This window comes from Notamacropus eugenii, chromosome 1, assembly GCF_028372415.1.
Source record: "Notamacropus eugenii isolate mMacEug1 chromosome 1, mMacEug1.pri_v2, whole genome shotgun sequence".
Taxonomy (NCBI): domain Eukaryota; kingdom Metazoa; phylum Chordata; class Mammalia; order Diprotodontia; family Macropodidae; genus Notamacropus; species Notamacropus eugenii.
Genome location: NC_092872.1, coordinates 324,236,906 through 324,258,260, shown reverse-complemented (window position 1 = coordinate 324,258,260; position 21,355 = coordinate 324,236,906). Strand labels below are relative to the sequence as shown.

Genomic DNA, 21,355 nt, shown 5'->3' with positions numbered 1-21,355 from the left:
GCAGCTTTTTGAATCATCTTTCCCATTGGGGCAAGGGACTTACATGTAAATCACTTCAACTCAAAAACTTTTGTTTTTCTTACTCGAGCAGCCTGTGGCAGTGATTTTGGTTGTTCCCTTTGACTTCTGTCCACAGTTGGGAACTAAAGTGTAAAAGCATTAATTACTGCATTTTTTTTTTTTTTTTGAGACTGGATCTCTATCTCTCCGAAGCTAGAAGTGCCATGGCCATTCACAGGGATTCTTTCAAAACTGATGAGTGTGAAAGTTTTAACCTGTTCCATTTTTCTAATGTGTGCTTATTCACCCCCTCCTTAAACAGCTTGGTGACTCTTCACTCACATGGGCTCTCCATATTGGTGCCAAAAATTAATACAATCACCTGTCCTTCCACATAGCTCAGCAGTCCTGAACTCAAGTGATCCACCAGCCTCAGCCTCCCCAGCAACAGGGAATACAGTTGTGTACCATTATGACTGGCTTCAGACCATTATTTCATATATTTACATGGTGCTCACCTCAGGAAATGAATGAAACCTGTCTTTTTAATCAAACTCTTTTTTGAAAGTTTAATTTGATTTTTTGTGAGCATAGATTAAAAACATATATATACACACATGTGTATAATTGATTGGTTGTTTAAAATATTTATGATGACCAGATCAATTATTGCTGATAAATTTATCTCTCATTACTAGAATGGAATGCTGAAGAAAGAATAAAAATATTTATACACATACATACATATATACATATGTGTATGTATGTGTATTTCTATGTATATGTGTACATGTGTACACACTTTCATTTTTACATATGCTATACATACATATGTATACACATACTGATGTTTATGTGATCTTAGTTTTAAATTTATTTTTATTTTTATTTTAGGACCTAAATTTTTTATTTTTATTTTATTTTTAGGACCTAAAAAGTTCAAGTTTTAAAAAAATTTTTGGTATAGAATTAGTTGTAATTTTTTCCTATTTTTAAAAATTTAAAATGTTCAACCAAGCAGGTGTGTTTTCTTTCCTTAACATAAACCTTTTAAGACATTTTCAAAGCTTATTTTATCTATTTCACCCTTCAGAAAAATTGTTGCTTTGTAATAGTTTAGTGAATTTTGAGTAGAGAAAGTTTTCACAACTCAGATCTTAGTGTGTGATCTCTTGAGGCCATGAGTATTAATGATGCTGCTGTTTTGAGGAAAATAAAGCAAAATCTTACTTAAAATCAAATCATTAATCATTAGCATATACTAATATGCTAAAAAACTGGCAGTGAATGTTTTGTTGCTAAAATTCCTCTGGACCTTAGACTCAAAAAGAGAAAATTAAGACTAAATAATTCCAAGATCTTTCATTCTGTTTTCTGTTGATAACATGTAGTGGAATTAATTTTTGAGATCTGACAAAACAAAAGATATTAGAGTCTTAACTAAAATCTCATGGGATGATAATATAGTTATGCTTTAGGACATTTGAGATAATTGTTACTAGGAGAGTGGGGGTTGGGCACAAGGGGATATGCATGCTTAAAAATATAAAATGGCCTTTGGTCCTGTCTAGGCGCTAACGTATATTTTATTTTATACACACACACGAATCTACATACATATATTTATGTGTGTATTATATGTATTTATGTGTATATATGTGTGTGTATATTTATCTATTTATTTCAGAATAAGATTTGACATCTCTGATTGATCAATCTTGCCTCAAGTATCTGGCTTAAGCTACTTGTCTATGCTAAGTCCTGTGCTTTGCTCCCTTTTACATTTCATTTACCTGTTTGGTTTTGGATATAAATGATATCACCCTGACATTTTTCCCCTCCTTCTGTCCCTTTTGCTTATAGTTGCCAGTGCTCTGGTCTCTTTTTATAATACTAGTCATGATATTACTAGTCATGATCTGATTTTTGTCAACTAGTTAATTGAATGAAGCCTTCAATCTGTACTATAGTGAATTTCATGATATTCTCAGAAAAATTCACTTGAGTGTTACTATTTTGAAATTGAATTTTATTAAGTAAGAGATGATAATATTAACAAACATTTATATAGAACTTGAAGATTTGCAGAGTGCTTTACATATATTATCATTTGACTTGTTGAATATTCTGGTCCATTTCAACAAGAATGTATGAAGTACCTGACATGTCCCAGGATAGAAACAGCCTGACACATTTGGAAAGCCAGCCTCATAAGGGTTCAGGTCCTACCTCTGATTCATATTGGCTGTGTGACTCCTAGACAAGTCACTTAACTTCTAAGAGGCCCAAATGACTCTTTAAGACTTTTAAGTTGCTTAAGCCTTGCTGATCAGCACTGGCAAAGTGAGCATCCTCACAGATCCAGTCTCTTTGCCAAGCATTATTTCTAAGTAGTCTTATAAAGCAGAGCCAAGAAATATGTTGCTTCAACTGGGAAATACCAGAGAGTGATTTTGTGTTCCTAGAAGATTTTTTATGAATATTACTACTTAAATAACTAGTATTATTTATTATAAGCTGGTGACTAGCCAACGGCCTTTAGTCAGAGTCTTAGAAATCATATTATCATACTGCCTGAGAAAATGATATTTAACAAGCTTTTTCTGACTCTTTGTAATATAGGACCAAATCCCGTGTGCCCAGACCTTACAGTTTGGTCCATCAATCAGTCAGTCAAGTTTTTTCCTTACCCCCTATTGAAATCCTAGCCTTGTGCAGAATACAGAAGTTGCAGACCTCAGTCTTGCTTTTGTTGAGTTTGTTCAGTGAGTTACATGTAAAAATGTTTCATTATTTAGGCAAGACCTTATTTCAGTGATGTCAGACTCAGATACAAAGAATCCCTTTGGGCCATATATTGACTTAGAAAACCACAAATTAACATTATCTATGTTGTATTGTAGTTTTACTTGTTTTGTTAAATATTTCTCAATTACGTTTTAATCTGGCTCAGGCCCTACTTCAAGGACCTCGAATTAGATACCTGAGTGATATATAGAGATATATATGTATATATAGATAAATATCTATATCTGTAGATCTATAGATATATGTTTATATCTATAGATCTACAGATATAGATATACTCAGGATAAAGAGTAACAAGGCCACTGGGACTGTCTGTTAGCCAGGTGCAACTTTCTAATTTTGTTTCCTGTATGGAGGCAGAGTCTTCTGTTGGAAAGCTGATTAAATATAGCAAGCAGTAAAACCTCATACTAATGCCAGTGTTCCATGCTCTTCTAGACAGAAGCTCACAATTATTTATTTCATAATTAGTTATGTAATTGCTTTCTAGGTGGTGAAAGTTGGAATAGTAGAACAGTCTTCAGCAGCATCAGGTAAATTGCTTCATGAACATACATATAATTTATTTCCTCCTTCTGCTAAAATGAAGGCTCTGAAATATACTGAATATAGTTTTATTCCTAATGGCTCAGGGTCTCTGGCTTGACTAGGTCCTGCAGAACTAAAAGCAAACCTAGGCACACAGTCATTGTATGTTTGTGGTGAGACTGGGAGTCCTGAATCTTGTTCCTTTTGTTCCTTTCCAAGATAAATACCAATTCATTCTATGTTGGGAGAAAGGAATGTTTTGTTTGTACTTACAGCTTAGCATATCTATTAACAGTGCTTCTTAGCTCTGTTCCCCTTTCCATCCTTCCCCCCAGCTCCCCAAGAATATGAAGCTGAACACTCAGAGTTTCACCTTATTCTTCGATGATTTCTAAGATCAGACCTAGCATGTATTTTCAGTTAAATTGAACAAACATAAGTACCTGATGAATACAAGGCATATTCTGGGTCCTGTTAGAGATTCAGATAAGACATAATCCTAGGACTGATGTAACACAATCTAATAGGGGAGGATAAAACACAAACACAGATAACTATAATATACAATAATACCGGACAAGTTAATTAGAGAAGGGCAAAATGCTCCATTAAGCTTATAGGAAAAAAGTAGTAAATTCTGGGCAAAGAGTGGAGGAATCAAGTTGTAATTTCAGCTAGAAATTTCCTCAGTGATGTCTACTGTAGAGAAGTATAAATGGAAGCACATTAAAGCATTTTAATTTTTCCAGAGTATACCTAGAATTAATTTGTTTGATACCAAACTAAGTATGAAAACCAAAATCCTCCATCACATGCTTCTGTTTTCACTGTAGAATATACTCCTCCATTTTCCTTTCCGGGTGATAGTTAAAGGACAATGTTCTCTTAGTCTTCAAGCCCATCTTCTTTAGTGGGGGAATCAAGGTGTTGCCCTGACTTGCATGGAAGGGAAAGTTCCAGGATGATAACAGGCAGCTGTTTGGCTGATGGTATAATTCCTCTTTTAAAGGTGATTCAGATGATGCAGCTCCTTCTAGTTCCAGTATTCTCTCTTCTACACCACCTTCAATGTCTCCTGCTATGAAGGAAGCCTCACCCACCCCCCCATCCTCTCCATCTGTGACAGGCAGCTTTTCTTCCCCAAGGTAAATCAGTCCCTTTCTACTCTCCCCTCAGGAGAAATGCACCATATTAGAGAAAAAGTAGGCCTTGGTGTGTGGGTAACACTGACAGCTACTTCTTTCACTGAATTTCTTTTCTAAGGCTGGTGCACGCCCCACAAAACCAGAACTTCTCAAAGTTTTGGAAGCTGTAATGCTCTATTGATACTTGGTTTGGTTCGTCATAATTCTCACACATACAAAACTTCCAGATAGTTTATACCTATCTTTTTATCTGCTTGATTTAAAATTAATTTTGTTTCACAACTTGAAGTAATTTACAGTACATAGGGTTATCACAGAACTAGAACGGCAATAACTGATGTCAACCCTTAAATGCATTTTAAGAAGTACTGGGTCACTGAAAACTTAAGATAAGAATTGGATTTTGCCCCTTGACACTTAACTAAGAGAACACCTTAGGAAGGATATGGACTGGAAAATTCTAATGAGATCTGTGTCAAATGAGTGATAACAGCTTTGCTGCTCCATCTCCTCAGAGCCAGCAGCAGTGATATGTTCTTTTACTAGCTCTGTCCAGATCGTATATTCAACTTTCATGTTCTTAAGTACCTAGACTAATTAGAGATTAAGAAAAACACAGTCCTTAGTCTGAGAATCAAAAATCTGAAACAGATTTAATCTAGTGATGACACATAGACAAAACCATGCGTACATATATTCACACTAAATACTGAAGGTAAATCCATAAAGTTATCTGGTGGCATTGAGAAACAAAATATTCTGGTTCTTCTGGGTTAAGGAATATCATCCTTCTACAAAAGTGGCAAAGTGAAAAATGTTATATCACATTATGGAAAGATCTGCACCCTCTGACTTTTTGGACCTTAACACTATGCTCTCACTCCAGAAACCTCTCTCGATACCTGGAGCCTCCATTTTGGGAAGGGGTCCGGACTCGCCAAATTTTATTCCCCTCCCAGCTGTGTTGCAGACTTCAGCACTTTGCCTCTGTTTGGAGACCTTTATCTCTCCCCCCAAACACAATTTCACATTTTGCAGCTCCCTTTTGTGTTATTTCCCTATTAGAATTGTAAGTTCTAGGACTTGTTTTGCCTGTATTAGGCATGGTGCCTAGCACATAGTAAACATTTAATAAATGCTTTTTGCCTTACCTATAAATAAGGAATTATGAAGGAAAACTAGAATAAAGGATGACATCAAAGAAAGATATGAATTTTTAAAAAATAAAATAAGTTTAAAAAATAAAGATGGTTTAGTCACATGGTAAATCACAGAAAGGTAATCAGTAAACAATCTGTGTGCTCTAATGGTATCTTCATGATATCTAAAGAAATCAAGAAAGGCCTCTGGGGCATTGGACTTAGAGGAGAATTATATTAGGAAACTTCATACTAGTGTCAATTGAATGAACATTTTGACTTTAAGCTTAATATCTCCAAGTTTCCAATCTGACTTCAATCTTCATTGGGGTTCCTGCCAGCTATTTGCAAGGATCAGTGATTTCCCATGGTGTTACTCTATAATGAGTTCATGTTTTATATAAGCAATAGGTCAGATGTATACTTGAAATTCAGTGCCACAACTGGTACATTTTCTTCTACTCGTTAAAAAGTGTTATTGATAGCTTTCATTTTTTTGACACCTTCATTTTCAAATGTATCCTACTCATTTCCTTCCCCAGAGAGATATCTCTTATTGTCCTGATTCAGAGGTCCTAGGAAAAGACAAAAATGGAAAGGGGAGGCTGTATTGGAGAGATAAGGATGGAAAGGAGGGAACACTATTACATAATGCATAAGATGAGTGTATAGTACAGAGGAAAGTCTGGGGCAGCAGAGGAAAAGGGGCATCTAAAGAACCTCACCTTCATCTTAATCGTATAAAGAAAGAATGAACGCAATTTTTTGCACCCAGTGATTTCATTTAGTAGTACATTAAACTCAAAAGCAGAAAAAAGGACAAAGAAGAGGGGAGATAGGAGGGGAGGAAGGGCAGGATAGGTAAGGGAATAGTCATAATTAAAATACATCAAATGTTTTAGGGGAGAATGTGAAGTGGAGATTTAAAAAAAAGAGACTAAGAACCTGTGATAAGAGACAGGGTAGGGAGAAGAGAAGGGAAAGTTACAACAGAGAAGAAACAGACTTTTGCTTTGATCACATCAGACTCTCTTCTTTTCTACCACTTTACTTGTAAAGATGAATGTGGGAACAAAGAGAGAAAAAAATACAAGAGGATAGATGGAGAGAAATACATAATAGCTACAACTGAATGACAATGGGAAAATTCACCCACAAAACAGAAAAAGATAACCAAATGATTTAGTAAACAAAATCCAAAAACATGTTTCAAGGAAAACACTTGAAACAGAAAGATTCATAAAGTTAATATACGGGGAGCAAAACAAAATCTATTATGCTTCATCTGAAATAAAGAAAAAGCAGTAGCAGCAATCATAATTTCAGTTAAGGTTACATTAACTATAGACAAGATAAAAAGATAAACTGGAAAGTTTTATGTTTAAAGGTGTCATAGGTAGCAAATCAATATCAATAATAAGTGCGTAACCAATAACATAGCATAAATATACTTAGTTAAATTGGAGAGATAAATAAATAGTAGAATAATATTGAGTGACTATTTCAGACCTGGACAAATCTAACCAAAGGATAAACAAGAAGTTAAGGACCTGAATATAACTTTAGAAAATTAGAAATGATAGATCCTTGATGATTACAAAAAACTAGAAGGGAATCAGACTGTTTAGCTATATATACAAAAAGTATGGGAAAGCAGATCTACTAAGCATACAATTTACAGATCATAATGCCAAATTATATTCAATGAAGGAAATTTAAAGTAAGAATTAAAAAGCAATTGGAGGCTAAATAGCAGTTCTAAAAAAAACTGGTAGGTAAAATAACAATATGTAAAAACAACAGAAAATTTCATCAAAGAAAATAACAGTAATAAGATATCATACCAAAACTTATGAGTTTTAAAGCTATTCTGGGAGGAAATTTTGTATCCGTAAATGCTTTCATCAGTAAAAGTGAGAGAACAAATCAATGAACTGGGTAGCCAGCTAAAACTGAGCAACAAAAAAACTCCCAACTAAATAGCAAAATATAAATTATGAAAATAAAGAAGGATTAATAAAGTTGAAAGCAAAAAGACCATTGAACTGATAAAAACTAGGAGCTATTAAAAAAACCACTCATAAAATTAGCCATTAAGTAATCTTGTTTTTATGAGACAGGAAAACCAAATTGCTTATGTCACCAATAGAAAAGAACTCATGGCATCTGAAAAAGTAGTAAAACAATTTATTAGAAACTACCTAATGATATGCTAACGAAAATGATAAGTTGGAAGAAATTAATGAATACTTTCAAAATAATAAATTAACAAAAAGAAAAAAGTGTTTAATCCAGTATCAGGGAGAAAAAAAAAATCAAGCCATGGATGAACTCCCAGAGGAAAAATAAATAAATAAATAAGCCTATAATAATTGAATGGAATATTATTGTGCCATGAGACATAACAAAATAAACAATTTTAGAGGAAACTGGGAAGACTTCAGCTGATGCAAAGTGAGAACTAAGAGAATAATTTGTACAAAAATTACATTATAAAAACAACTTAGAATTTGATCATTGCAGTGACATAAACAAATCCAGAAGAATGAAGATAAAACATACCACTTACTTCCTGACAAAGAACTTAAGAACTTAACAAAAGAGCTTACCTGAACTTAAAATTCTGGAAGAGAATTTCTAGACATAACCAGTGTGGAAATTTGTTCCTCCAGATCATTCAGCGATGTATTGAAGGCTTTATTTTTCAGGGTATTTGTTTTGTTTGCTTATTGGTAGGGGACCTGTAGATTCGAGGAGAGATAGATTAATAAAAAAGAAAATCTATGAGCTCTAACCAAGGCTCAGCTTGGAAAAATGGACTATTTATCAAATGTATACTTTTTACCCAATGTGATAAAAGTATAATTTCACGCTAAAGAACATGTGTCCAAAAAGAAGTAAAATGAGAGAAAAGAGCTATGATATGCATTTATACATTATTCTTCTTTTAAAGCATTGTGTAATGAATTTTTAATTATTATACACATTTTCAAAGATTAAACTATCTTAAGATATTGCTAGAATGTACTATGTTGATTAGTTTACAAAGTTTAAAATTGTAAAATTATTTTAAGTGATATTTAGGCAGCTATTTAGAAATTGGAAAAGAATATACAATATGGTAAAGTAACTAGCTTTTTTTCTGTTTCTCTTTTCTAGTCAGAGTGCTGGTGTTGAATTAATGGGGCTACAAGTAGACTACTGGATTGCTGCTCAGCCTATGGAAAAAAAGAAAGACACAGAAAAGAAAGATCCTTCCACTGCGAAAAACACACTGAAATGCACTTTCCGGTCTCTCCAAGTTAGCAGGCTTCCTAGCAGTGGTGAGATAATAGCCACTCCAACAATGTCAATGACTGTTGTAACAAAGGAGAAAAACAAAAAAGGTAAGAAGGAAAACATGAACTGTGTGCACCTTATACACCATTGTAGGACCTGGGTCTCCCTTCACATATGGATATTGTTGGAGATGTCACTATAAATACCCATTCCATTCTCTTCTAAGTGACTATTCCTCATCCTCCATAGAGACATTCCCAAACCATTTTATCTTTCCATTCTGTGATCTCTCCTTATATACCTCCCTACTGATCATACTTATGATAACAGATAACTACATACTTTGCTGAAATCATTAGACTATCCAAGGGAACATCTTTCAACTTTCTTCTTCTCAAAAATTCTCAACAGTATCACCCATCTTCTGTGTCCCTACTATCTGAAACTTTCTAAGGTCATCACAATACTAAAACTGTCTTCCTTTGACCCTTCTGCCCTAAATAATATGTCATTTCCTCCTTTCTATTACTGATCCTCTTATAAAAGATGGCTCAATCTGGTTCCTCCATGTTTTCACCTCTTGGTCTCTCCTTCCTTGTCATCTGTCTTCTGCTTCCACTGATGTATCACTCCTACTTCTTACTCTTACTTACTCTTCATCCTCATCCTTTACAGCATTTGGCACTTACTTGCCACACTTCCTTCTGGATACTCTGTCTCTTTCTGTCAATTCCTCTGTCTTTTTCGTTGGTTTCTTGTCCTCTTTATGATATGTTAACAGAATTGATTCCCCAAAAGAGATCTCTTGGCCGGCTTCTTTCTCTCTCTCCTACTGTCTCCTTTTTTCTTCTCCTAAAATCAGTAGGCACTTAAGTTTGTGCCAGGCACTGTGGTAAGCACTGGTAATAACAAAACAAACAAACAAACAAAAAAGGCAAAAAAGTCCCTGCTCTAAACATAGTCTCATTGTTTCAACAACCATCTCTCAACAAATGGCTTCTCAATCCATGTCCCCAGTCCCAACTTCTGTTCTAAGCCCAAACCCACACTTCTGCCAAGTCTTTCTTTAACTGCTTAAAATCAGTATGACTACTATACCATAATTTTCTTGAAATCATACTGCTGGCACAGTAGATAAAATCCTAGGTCTGAAATCAGGAAGACCTTAGTCCAAATTCCACCTCCGACACTTACTAGCTGTGTAACCCTCAAAAGCAACTTAATGGCTCCTATCCTCAGTTTCCTCATTTGTAAAATAGGAGTAATAATAATAGCACCTGCCTCACAGGGTTATTGTGAGGATCAAATGAAGTATTATCTGTGAAGTGCTTAGCACTGTGCCTGATACATCGAAGGTGCATATAACTTGTTATTATTAAATTGGAGTTTGTCCTGGCTTTATCTTTGTATCCTTAGCACTAGCACAGTGCTAGCACATATTAGGTGCTAAATATTTGAGTGAATTTATTTGAATGAATAAATGTACTGGACTGAGCTTATTATCTTTCTCCTAATCCTTTGACTCTTGATGTTATTTGTCTCTCATGTTAAAACCAGTGTTCTCTTTGGCTTTTCCCTTTCCTTCACTGCTCATGTCCTACCTTCCTCAGAGCTTTGTTGTGAGAGAAGCTTTTTGCAAACCTTAAAAGCTATCTGTATTATTTGCTAATTCATTGATCCTTGGCCTAAAATATCCTGTTCCTTTGTCATTTTAATACAGACCCTCTTTAGGGCAGCTAGGTGGTGCAGTAGATAGAGCACCAGTGCAGGAGTCAGGAGGACCTAAGTTCAAATCTCACCTCAGACACTTGACATTCACTAGCTGTGTGACCTTGGGGAAGTCACTTAACTCCAATTGCCTCATCCTGGGTCATCTCCAGTCATCCTGATGAATATCTGGTCACTGGATTCAGATGTCTCTGGAGGAAAAGTGAGGCTGGTGACCTGCACAGCCCTCTCTCCCTCAAAACAAAGTCAAGTGCAAGTTATGTCATTATTTCTCTGATGGCATGGTCTTCTTCAAAAATGAAAGAAAAACACACACACACAGACCCTCTTTACCACCTACCTGGGATATTGCAATAGCCTCTTAACAGGTCCTTCCTCTTCCATTATCTGTACTCTGTAATTCATCCTTCATTCTACTGCCAGACTTACATTGTTTATGTAGTTCTAGTCATTGCTCGTAAAACTTCATTAAGTCCCTGTTCTCAACAGTTCAGAGTCCTTTGTCTAGGATTCAAGTCTCCTTGGAAATACAATTTAATGTAGGTCTTTCTTGTACTTCTTCCTCCCACATATATTACACTTTAGCCAAATTGGACTTCTTTACATTGCCCAAGTTTATCCTGTTCTTTCCTAGCCTTAAAACTTAGTTTACACTGTCCCCTAAGTTTTTAATGTCATCTTCCCTCAATGTATAGAATCTCCTGCTATTCTTTACAGCTCATATTCCCTTTCTAGAAAGCCCTCCCTAATTTCCCACAGTGGGTAATGACCTTTCTTCCTTCAAATCATACTTTGTACTAGGCATTGCTTTGTGTTACAGTTGATTATATGATTTTCCCATAAGCCAAGTTTAAGGACCATATTTTTCTGATTTTTGTATCTGAACTTGCACTTAGTACATTATTCTGAATGATATAGCTTTTGAGATTTTTTAAAATAGATCAAGGAATTATTCTTTTTATTTTTAAAAATGTTTCATTGAACCTTTTTTAAATTTTTATAGTCATTTCCCACTTAACAGCATCCTATAGAGTCCTCTTAGAAAATTTCCTGGGAAAAACAGTTAAACAAAACTAGCTGACATAATCATGAGATTTGACATCTTACTTTGAACAAAATCAAAGTCAACCCTTAAATAGTAAATATTGAATTGAGGAATTAGACTTTTCAGCCCTCCAATATCAATGATAGTTCATCAGGTGGATCTAAATAGAAGGTTGGATTTAAGTGGAATTTAATCAAAACTTTATGAATTTTTGTGCCTTTTTTGTTTTTGTATTACCTATGAGGTGAAATAAAGACAACCTTATTTCCAGTATTGTGAACTTAGTATTTCCATCAGAATGGAGAATGAGATATGCACTATGTTTTGAGACTCCCAGGGAAAACCCTTGATGAGGGCAAAACAAGTCAAAAAGAATAGCCCCCAAGAGTCTTTGTAAACTCAGAGCTTGTAGTTTGGTGTCACAGATTTGCATCTAACATACAAATAATGGGAAACTTCAGTTATCCTGACTGAATTTCTGAATTTCTTCCTTCATCAAAATCAGAGTAATTCATAATTTCCTGGTTTTTGAGAAAGCAGATGTCATAAAAGTTCAAAAGGAGGCTAGGTGTAGGTCCTATGAACTCAAGTTTTACAAGGACATCAGCTTAGGAATATTGATGAAGGGCACTTAAGAATGGAATTGTAAAGACCCAAAGAAACAATTCAGCAAAAAAAGGTTAAGGGAGTTTTCTCAATAGACAAATGTAAGTATGTCAGGAATTAATCAACTTGGATTTTTAAAAATAGGTAAGATAGAAACAAAGATAAGTAACAAAGGATAAATACCAAAATATGGCACTGTTTTGTAAAAAAAATAGCAGTTAAGGGAAGCTAAAATTTGGGATGTACTGAGATTGTTGAAGGAGAATAAAGACAACAAAAAGGGGAGGGGGGACTTTCTGGCTATATTGAGAGAGAGAGAGAGAGAGAGAGATGTCAAAGAAGGAAGAGAGCTATTGTTTCCAGAGTAAATGGAACAATAACAACAAATGACAGAGAAAGGGCAGAGTTGCCCCACATCTTGTTCTTCTGAGTTTTGGGGTGGGGGGGGGCTGGCTGCTCAAAATTATCTTTGTACTGGAAGGAAATGATTAATGGATATCTGGCCTCATCTGAAACAAATTATGTCAGAATAACTCTTTTCCTTTGTCAGTGATACTAGCCTGGTAAATCAAGAGGATATTGTAATTAGGTTTTAGCAAAGAATTTAACAAAGTCTATCCTACTATACTTGTGAGAAAGTTGGAGCTTTGGGGGCGGAGCCAAGATGGTGGAGTAGAAAGACGCACATACACATAGCTCCGAACCCACAACCGACAGAACGGCTAGAGGGGACCAACTCACGGTGAATTCTGCACCCAGAGGCCACGGAATATTGGAGCGAGGGAGGTTTCTGTTCCAGAGAGACCTGCAAACCTCTCGCGGGGGGTCCTTCGTGCTGCGGACTGGGCGCCAGGACTGGGAGCAGAGGGCAGCCCTGCAGCGGCCGCGACACCGTGAGGAAAAGATCCGAGCGGGCTACGGGGACGGGATCTCCAGTGGCCACACGGGTCCCTCCACCCACAGAGGGACCTGCAAACCTCTCACAAAAGGTCCGTCGCGCTGCAGACGCGGAGCCCAGCCCAGACCTGCGGCTGCCGCGGCTCCAAGAGGTACAGATCCAAGCAGGCTTCAGGGATGGGATCTCCAGCGGCGGCACAAGCCCCTCCACCCACAGGTGACGGGGTCGGTGAGAGAGTCTCTTTGGCAGGTCAAGAGGGGAGTGGGGTGCCCCCATGGCTCGGGCCCCCCCGGGAGATAGAAGCTGAGAGGTGGCTGCAGACAGGGGCTCCCCAAGCAGGCGGGAGCCTGGATCCATTGTGGAAGGTCTGTACATAAACCCCCTGAGGGAACTGAGCCTGAGAGGCGGCCCTGCCCCGACCTGACCACCTGAACTTAATTCTCACACTGAATAGCAGCCCTGCCCCCGCCAAAAGCCCTAAGGCGGGAAGCAGCATTTGAATCTCAGTCCCCAAACGCTGGCTGGGAGGACCAGGAAGCAAGGTGGGTGTGAGGAGAATATTCAGAGGTCAAGTCACTGGCTGGGGAGAATGCCCAGAAAAGGGAAAATAAATAAAACTACTGAAGGCTACTTTCTTGGAGAACAGACATTTCCTCCCTTCCTTTCTGATGAGGAAGAACAATGCTTACCATCAGGCAAAGACACAGAAATCAAGGATTCTGTGTCCCAGCCCACCCAATGGGCTCAGGCCATGGAAGAGCTCAAAAAGAATTTTGAAAATCAAGTTAGAGAGGTGGAGGAAAAACTGGGAAGAGAAATGAGAGGGATGAAAGAAAAGCATGAAAAGCAGATCAGCTCCCTGCTAAAGGAGAACCAAAAAAATGTTGAAGAAATTAACTCCTTGAAAACTAGCCTAACTCAATTGGCAAAAGAGGTTCAAAAAGCCAATGAGGAGAAGAATGCTTTCAAAAGCAGAATTAGCCAAATGGAAAAGGAGATTCAAAAGCTCACTAGAACCAGAGGGCAAAATAAATATTCAAGGAATCCGCAGAACACCGCATGAAAGAGATCCAAAAAGAGAAACTCCTAGGAACATTGTGGCCAAATTCCAGAATTCCCAAGTGAAAGAGAAAATATTGCAAGCAGCTAGAAAGAAACAATTCAAGTATTGTGGAAATACAATCAGGATAACACAAGATCTAGCACCCTCTACATTAAGGGATCGAAGGGAATGGAATAGGATATTCCAGAAGTCAAAGGAACTAGGACTAAAACCCAGAATCACCTACCCAGCAAAACTGAGTATGATACTTCAGGAGAAAAAATGGTCTTTCAATGAAATAGAGGATTTTCAAATTTTCTTGATGAAAAGACCAGAGCTGAAAAGAAAATTTGACTTTCAAACACAAGAATGAAGAGAACCATGAAAAGGTGAACAGCAAAAATAAGTCATAAGGGACTTACTAAAATTGAACTGTTTACATTCCTACATGGAAAGACAATATTTGTAACTCTTGAAACATTTCAGTATCTGGGTACTGGGTGGGAGTACACACACACACATGCACACACGCACACATACATAGAGACAGAGTGCACAGAGTGAATTGAAGAGGATGGGATCATATCTTAAAAAAAAAAATGAAATCAAGCAGTGAGAGAGAAATATTGGGAGGAGAAAGGGAGAAATTGAATGGGGCAAATTATCTCTCATAAAAGAGGCAAGCAAAAGACTTATTAGTGGAGGGATAAAGAGGGGAGGTGAGAGAAAAACATGAGGTCTACTCTCATCACATTCCACTAAAGGAAAGAATAAAATGCACACTCATTTTGATAGGAAAACCTATCTCACAATACAGGAGGACAGGGGGACAAGGGCACAAGCAGGGTGGGGGGGAAGATAGAGGGGAGGGCATGGGGAGGAGAATGCAATCCGAGGTCGACACTCATGGGGAGGGAAAGGATCATAAGAGAATAGAAGTAATGGGGGACAGGATAGGATGGAGGGAAATATAGTTAGTCCTATACAACACAACTAGTATGGAAATCATCTGCAAAACTACACAGATTTGGCCTATATTGAATTGCTTGTCTTCCAAAGGGAAGGGGTGGAGAGGGAGGGAGCTAAAGAAGTTGGAACTCAAAGTGTTAGGATCAACTATAATGTTCTTACCACTAGGAAATAAGAAATACAGGTTAAGGGGTAAAGAAAGCTATCTGGCCCTACAGGACAAAAGAGAAGACGGAGACAAGGGCAGAGAGGGAGGATAGAAGAGAGAGCAGATTGGTCACAGGGGCAATTAGAATGCTTGGGTTTGGGGGGGGGAGGGGAGAAAAGGGGAGAAAATTTGTAACCCAAAATTTTGTGAAAATAAATGTTAAAAGTTAAATTAAAAAAAATAGAAAAAATAAAAAGAAAGTTGGAGCTTTGCAGATTAGACCGCAAAGTTAGGAGTGTTTGAAACTGGTTGAATAGCTAGCCCCAAAGAGTATTAGGGATCCCTGATGGACTTCTCAAAGGAATCTGTGCTTTAGATTGTGTGATTTAGATGTTTTCCAGTGCCTTAGATGAAAGCATGTTTATGAAATTTACTTAATGCAAAATTACAAGGGATAGCTAACACATTGAGTGAGAAAGTTAGGATCTAGAAGGATCTCAAAAGGCTAGATCTTAGTGTTATATCCCATAAAATGAAATTTAATGTAACAAATATATCATGTTCAAATCTGAGTAACACATTCTTAGGAAGGACATTGAAAAGTTTGAGCATACCTACAGGAAGACAACAAGAATGGTGAAATTCCTTGCATTCATACCATATGAGAATGGATTCCAAGAATTGGAGCTATTTAGCCTAGAAAAGAAGAGGCTTAGAACATGGGAGCAATCTTGAAGTATTTGAAGTGCTGTCTTACTGAAAAAGGATTTGACTTGTTCTTCACCCCAAGGAGAAGAACTAAGAGAAATCAATCAAAGTTATAAAAAAGGAAATTTAAGCTTGATATAAAGAAAAATATCCCAACATCTAGGGTTATCCAAAAATGGAACAGTCTGCTTTAGGAGATAGTGAGTTCACCTTCTGGGTCTTCAAGCAAAGCCTATATGATGGTTTATTAGAACCGTTATAGAAGGACTTTCTGTATGAGTGTATATATTCTGTGGCTTTCTCTGTAATCCTTTTCAGTTCAGAGATTCTTAGGCTCTGTTATTTTGGTATGGGTTTTGTGGGGGTTACTAAGTGAGTAGCTTCTAATAGACTTGCATAGCAATCATTTTATGACCAGAAATGTTTAAGTTAATAATCTTTTAAAATATAATAGAAGGTAGATACAGAGATAAATCTAATATGACAGAATAACAGAAAGCAGTAGAGCACATTCCCCTCCAAAACTCCTCCAGTAAGATCTAGAAAATGTACCAGGTGGAATGTTGATTGGGAAATCCAAGACAAGAGCTGCAGTGTGTCATTTTTCCAGCCTAGTGAGCTTAGAGAGACAGAGAAGCCTTCAGACAATAAAGAGCAGAGTATAGCCAAGCATATAATGGTGATAGAGCATGCCAGGACAGGAAGGAGCTATGCCACGAGGGAAAGAAGAGATCTCAGACTCAAACCAGAGCACCCTGATATTTATACTGGGACACTACATTGACAACAGATGTCAGCCTACATCTTTGTCACCTACCACCCAGTTCTAGGCCACAGATCCTGGAGGAGCTTGCTGGTACAAGGGTGGCAGTTGAGGGTTAGGAGACTTTGTATGCCCTGGGCAGTGTACCCAGAGAGCAGCAAGTTCAGAAGCAAATAGAAACAATGTGGCTTAAGCAGATCATAGTATCAGTTCCAGCTTCTAGCCCAGTGTGAAGCCTACAGAGGAATAACCAGGGCATTAACACGAAAGAGAATGCCAAAGAGAAACCTGCAGTTCTGTTATTCTTAACCAGTAGAGATTCCAAACTGCCTGATAGTGGCTGAGACAAGAAGTAGTCTGCTATTGCACAGACGCAAACCTGGGTCAGGAACTTGCAGAGCTCAAACCAGAAGGGTTAGCTATCAAATTTTGCCCTGGACTTTGTTTACATAGGTACCTTGCAGCTCCATAACCATAGCTGCTTCTAGAACAACACAAAACTCAATACCTCCATGAAAACAGCAGCAAGGCCAACCCAGATCTTCCTTTCAGAACCACACAGAGCTGTACCTTAATATCAGATGCAAAGTCAAGAAGTAGGTCAGAAGAATGATGAAACAAAAAAGAATCCTACCATAAAAAGTTATTATGGTCATAGGGAGACTCAAGACACAAACCCAAAGGAAAAGAACAACTCCAAATAGCCTACAAACAAAGCTTCAGAGAAAGAACACAGCATGGATACAAATTCATCTAGAATACTAGAACAGATTGAAACAAGTTTTTTTTAATTTTAAGTCTTAAAAAAATTTTTAGTTTTAAAATTTCCAGTTTAAAAAGTTTTTATCAATAAAATAAGAGTACCAAGAGAAAAAATGGAAAAAGAAAAAAGCTGTAGAAAAGAAGAATTGGAAAGGTAATTAAAAGCATGGCTTAGATGATACAGAACATTATCCAATCAACAAACTCCATGAAAATTAGAGTGGAGCAAAAAGAAGCCAAAGATTCCATGAAACAAAAAGAAATATAAAAACATAGTCAAAAGACTAAAAAAACTGAAGAAAATGTAAAGTATTTCATAGCAAAAATAACTGAGCTAGTAAATAGGAGGGAAAAAATTAAAAATCATTAGATTACCTAAAAGTCATGACCCAAAAAAAAGTCTAGACATTATATTTCAAGAAATCATTAGAAAGAAAAAACTGCCCAAATATTTTAGAACTCGAGGGCAAAGTGGAAAGAGAAGGAATCCACCAATTACCTACTAAAAGAAACCTCTAAAACTTCCAAGAACATGCTAGCCAAAATCCATCAAAGAAAAATTACAAGCAGCAAGAAAGAATTCAAGTACTAAGAAGTCACAATCAGGATCATATGTAATTTAACAACTTCTTCCTTAAAACAGCAGAGATCTTGGAATGTAACGTTTCAGAAGGCAGGGGATATAGGCTTATAGCCAAAAATAACTAACAGCAAAATTGAGCATAATTCCACAAGGGAAAAAAATAGATCTTTAATGAAATAGAGTACTTCTAAACATTCCTGATGAATAGACCAGAACTGTGTAAACTTTAAGGTTCAAACACAAGAATTAAGAGAAACATAAAAAGGTAAACAGGAGTGAGCAATGACAAAGGACTAAACAAGGATAAATTAATTCTAATATGGAGACATGATGCATATGTCCCCTTTGAGCCCTAATCAAGGGTCAAGAGGGAGTCTAATAAGACAGGGTCTGGGAGTGATTCTGTTATGTGTAAAAGAAACTAGGTGGTACACTGGAGAGAAAGCTGGGCCTGGAATCAGGAAGACCTGAGTTCAAACCTGGTCTCAGATAGTAGTTATGTGATCCTGGGCAAATCCTCTGTTTGCCTCAGTTTCTTCAAATGTAAAGTGAGAATAACAATAGCACCTACCTCACAAAGTTATTGTGAAGATCAAATAGGATATTATAAAGTGCTTAGCACAGTGCCTGGTACATAATAGGAGTCATGTAAATTTTTATTCCTTTCTCCCTTACGTCTTGAAAAGAATGAAGAGAGGAAGAGGTTATACATGGGGGATGGGGAAGAAGAGAGGGAAAAGGGAAAGGAAGATTAGGAAAAAATTATTTCCCATAATTTGGATATACAAGTAGACATCTATACCAACAAGGAGGGGGGAACGAGACAAGCAACTGACACTTGAGACTTACTCTTATCTGAGAAGAGAGAATAGGCACACATGCATGTGAACAAAAATACATATCACTCAATGGAAATAAAGGAAAAGGGGGAGAAGGAAGAAGGAGAAATTAGAGGAAGGGTAAGGCTATACAATGTAAAAAGAATGTATTAAGGCTGTACAGAAATATTTGTAGGTGAGGGACCAAATGCAGAATGAGATAATTTTTTTTTTTGACAATGTGGAAATTTGTTTTTACTTATTTTGCATGTTTGTATTGGGGCTTGTTTTTATTTCTCAAGTTAGTGGAGTGGAGGAGGAATGAGAGTAAATTTTTACTGATTGAAAAAAATAGAATTAAAAATATATATATTTAGCTCTTTTTGAAGTGGCAAACAATGGAAATTTTGAGGGGTGCCCATAAATTGGGGTATGGTTCTACAAGTTATAGCATATAAAAGAGAGCAATTTATACAATGACAACAACATAGTAAAGACCAACAACTTTGAAAGAATTAGGAGCCATAATCAGTGTACTAGCCAACCACTTTTCCAGAGGACTGATAATGAAATATGCTATCTACCTTCTAATGGAGAGGTGAAGGGCTCAGTGCAGAATGATGTGTAGAGAGATATGTAAGATATACATATATATGTGTGTGTATTATATGCATTTATAATTTTGCATATATATGACATGGCTAATGTGGAAATGTGTTTTGCTTGACTGTAAATGTTTGTAAACTAGTTTTATTTTACTTTTGTTCTCAGTTTGGGGCAGAGGTGGTATGGGGGATGTTGGGGTAGGAGAGAGAAAGTGGATTTTCATTGATGAAAAATAAAATATATTTTTAAAAAATAGTGCAAAGTATAAGAATTCAGTTTAAAAGGCATTTATTAATTCTCCACTACAAGCAAAGTACTATGCTAGGCATTGGCCACTGTCTTCAGGGAGCTTATTTTCTCAAACACAAAGGAAATGGCAGGTTTCTAAAAGAAAGAATCAAAACTCATTTCATCTCCATAAAGAACTACATGAATACAGCTGAATTATCCATATCTACTATTCATTAGCCATGCTTTTGTCCATCAGTCCAGTCTTTAGCTTTCCGGCATGGATCCCTGATTGTTGCATCAATAAATTTCAAAGGGTCTATGAATTTACATCTTGATTTTCACTGACCTCTAATTGAAACTTAGTATTTTCCCTTAACTATGATACTTTTAAAAAGAAAAGGAAACAGTTTGAGATGACGTCAATTCACCAGGCTGCCAAAGGTGTCTCTGATACAAAAAAGACTAAAAACCCATCCTATAGAAGCTTATACCCTATAACGTGCTGGACTTTTTAAGACAAAGATGGTACTGTGGATGGGACATAAACTAGTATAATATTCTAGTTGTAGGCATGGGTTCTGTTAAATCATCTATACTTTTTCACTCAGTTTTCCTTGAAGTAGCAATAAGTTCTACAAGATTAGGCATGTGGTCTCACTGATTATGCAAACTGACTGGCCTATTTGAGATCGTTGGAGACCACTGCTAAGACTAAAGGGTCTTCAGAGAATTAGATGAGACATTCCTTGATGAAAGTAATAGGTCTTTTTGTTTGAGTGGAGGCCATATGACTTAACTGGATATACACAAGGGAGAATTGAAGGCTAATCAGAGGTAACAAGAGAAGGGTACTAGGACAATATGCTTTCCTAGTACAGGATCCCCACACCTTCCCTGTCTCCCAGACTAGAGCAACAACAGATACCTTAAAAACTAGGTCAGCCCAGTGACTCAATACACTGGGAATTGGACTATGAAAGCAAGACAGAGAAGGGAATGGATACAGCGAAGGGTAATGCCAGGTAGCCTCAGATTTTGTGAACTTTAGGGTATGGCAAGAAGAGGCAATTCACTGTGCTCACTGGCACTTTTGAGTCCAATTCCATCATCAGGCCAGTTCAAGGGCTTTATAGGTGAGTCTGATTCGCTTCCCACCTTTGAGGTCATAGTCAAGGAGCTATAAATCATCTAGTAAACTCAGGTAGACTTCTAGGCATAGTAGATACATAATAGATCCAGATACAGAGAGTTCCTAAGAAGGCACAGAGCAGGAAGAAGGAACCAGGCAAAAGAAGAGGTATGTAGAGCACAGACAACTTTTCAAATTAGGCCATGCAAAACAGCTTTTTTCCAGACCATAACAAGGATGAAGCATATAATATATATCCTATATATAATATATATCCTAATGTAAATTGGAACCACCTCATTTTCCATAGCAAATTAAATAATTTTGAATATTAGGTGTCATCTTGTTTGGTTTTTTTTAGGCTGCCAACTCTTCATCCTCCATTGCTATGATTTCATTTTTTATTAACGAAAAAGAATG

At 36.9% G+C, this 21,355-nt stretch overlaps 1 protein-coding gene across 6 annotated transcripts in view; it reads left to right on the top strand.

Annotated features, from left to right (window-relative positions):
* PACS2 (phosphofurin acidic cluster sorting protein 2) overlaps nucleotides 1-21,355 on the top strand; it is a 193,099-nt gene that overhangs the window by 169,431 nt on the left and 2,313 nt on the right. For all 6 annotated transcript variants that reach the window (XM_072629677.1, XM_072629676.1, XM_072629679.1 and 3 more), the window contains 3 exons: nucleotides 3,299-3,341; nucleotides 4,346-4,481; nucleotides 8,780-9,006. In XM_072629677.1, the coding sequence (XP_072485778.1) occupies nucleotides 3,299-3,341; nucleotides 4,346-4,481; nucleotides 8,780-9,006 (406 nt within the window). The remainder of the gene's footprint in view (nucleotides 1-3,298; nucleotides 3,342-4,345; nucleotides 4,482-8,779; nucleotides 9,007-21,355) is intronic.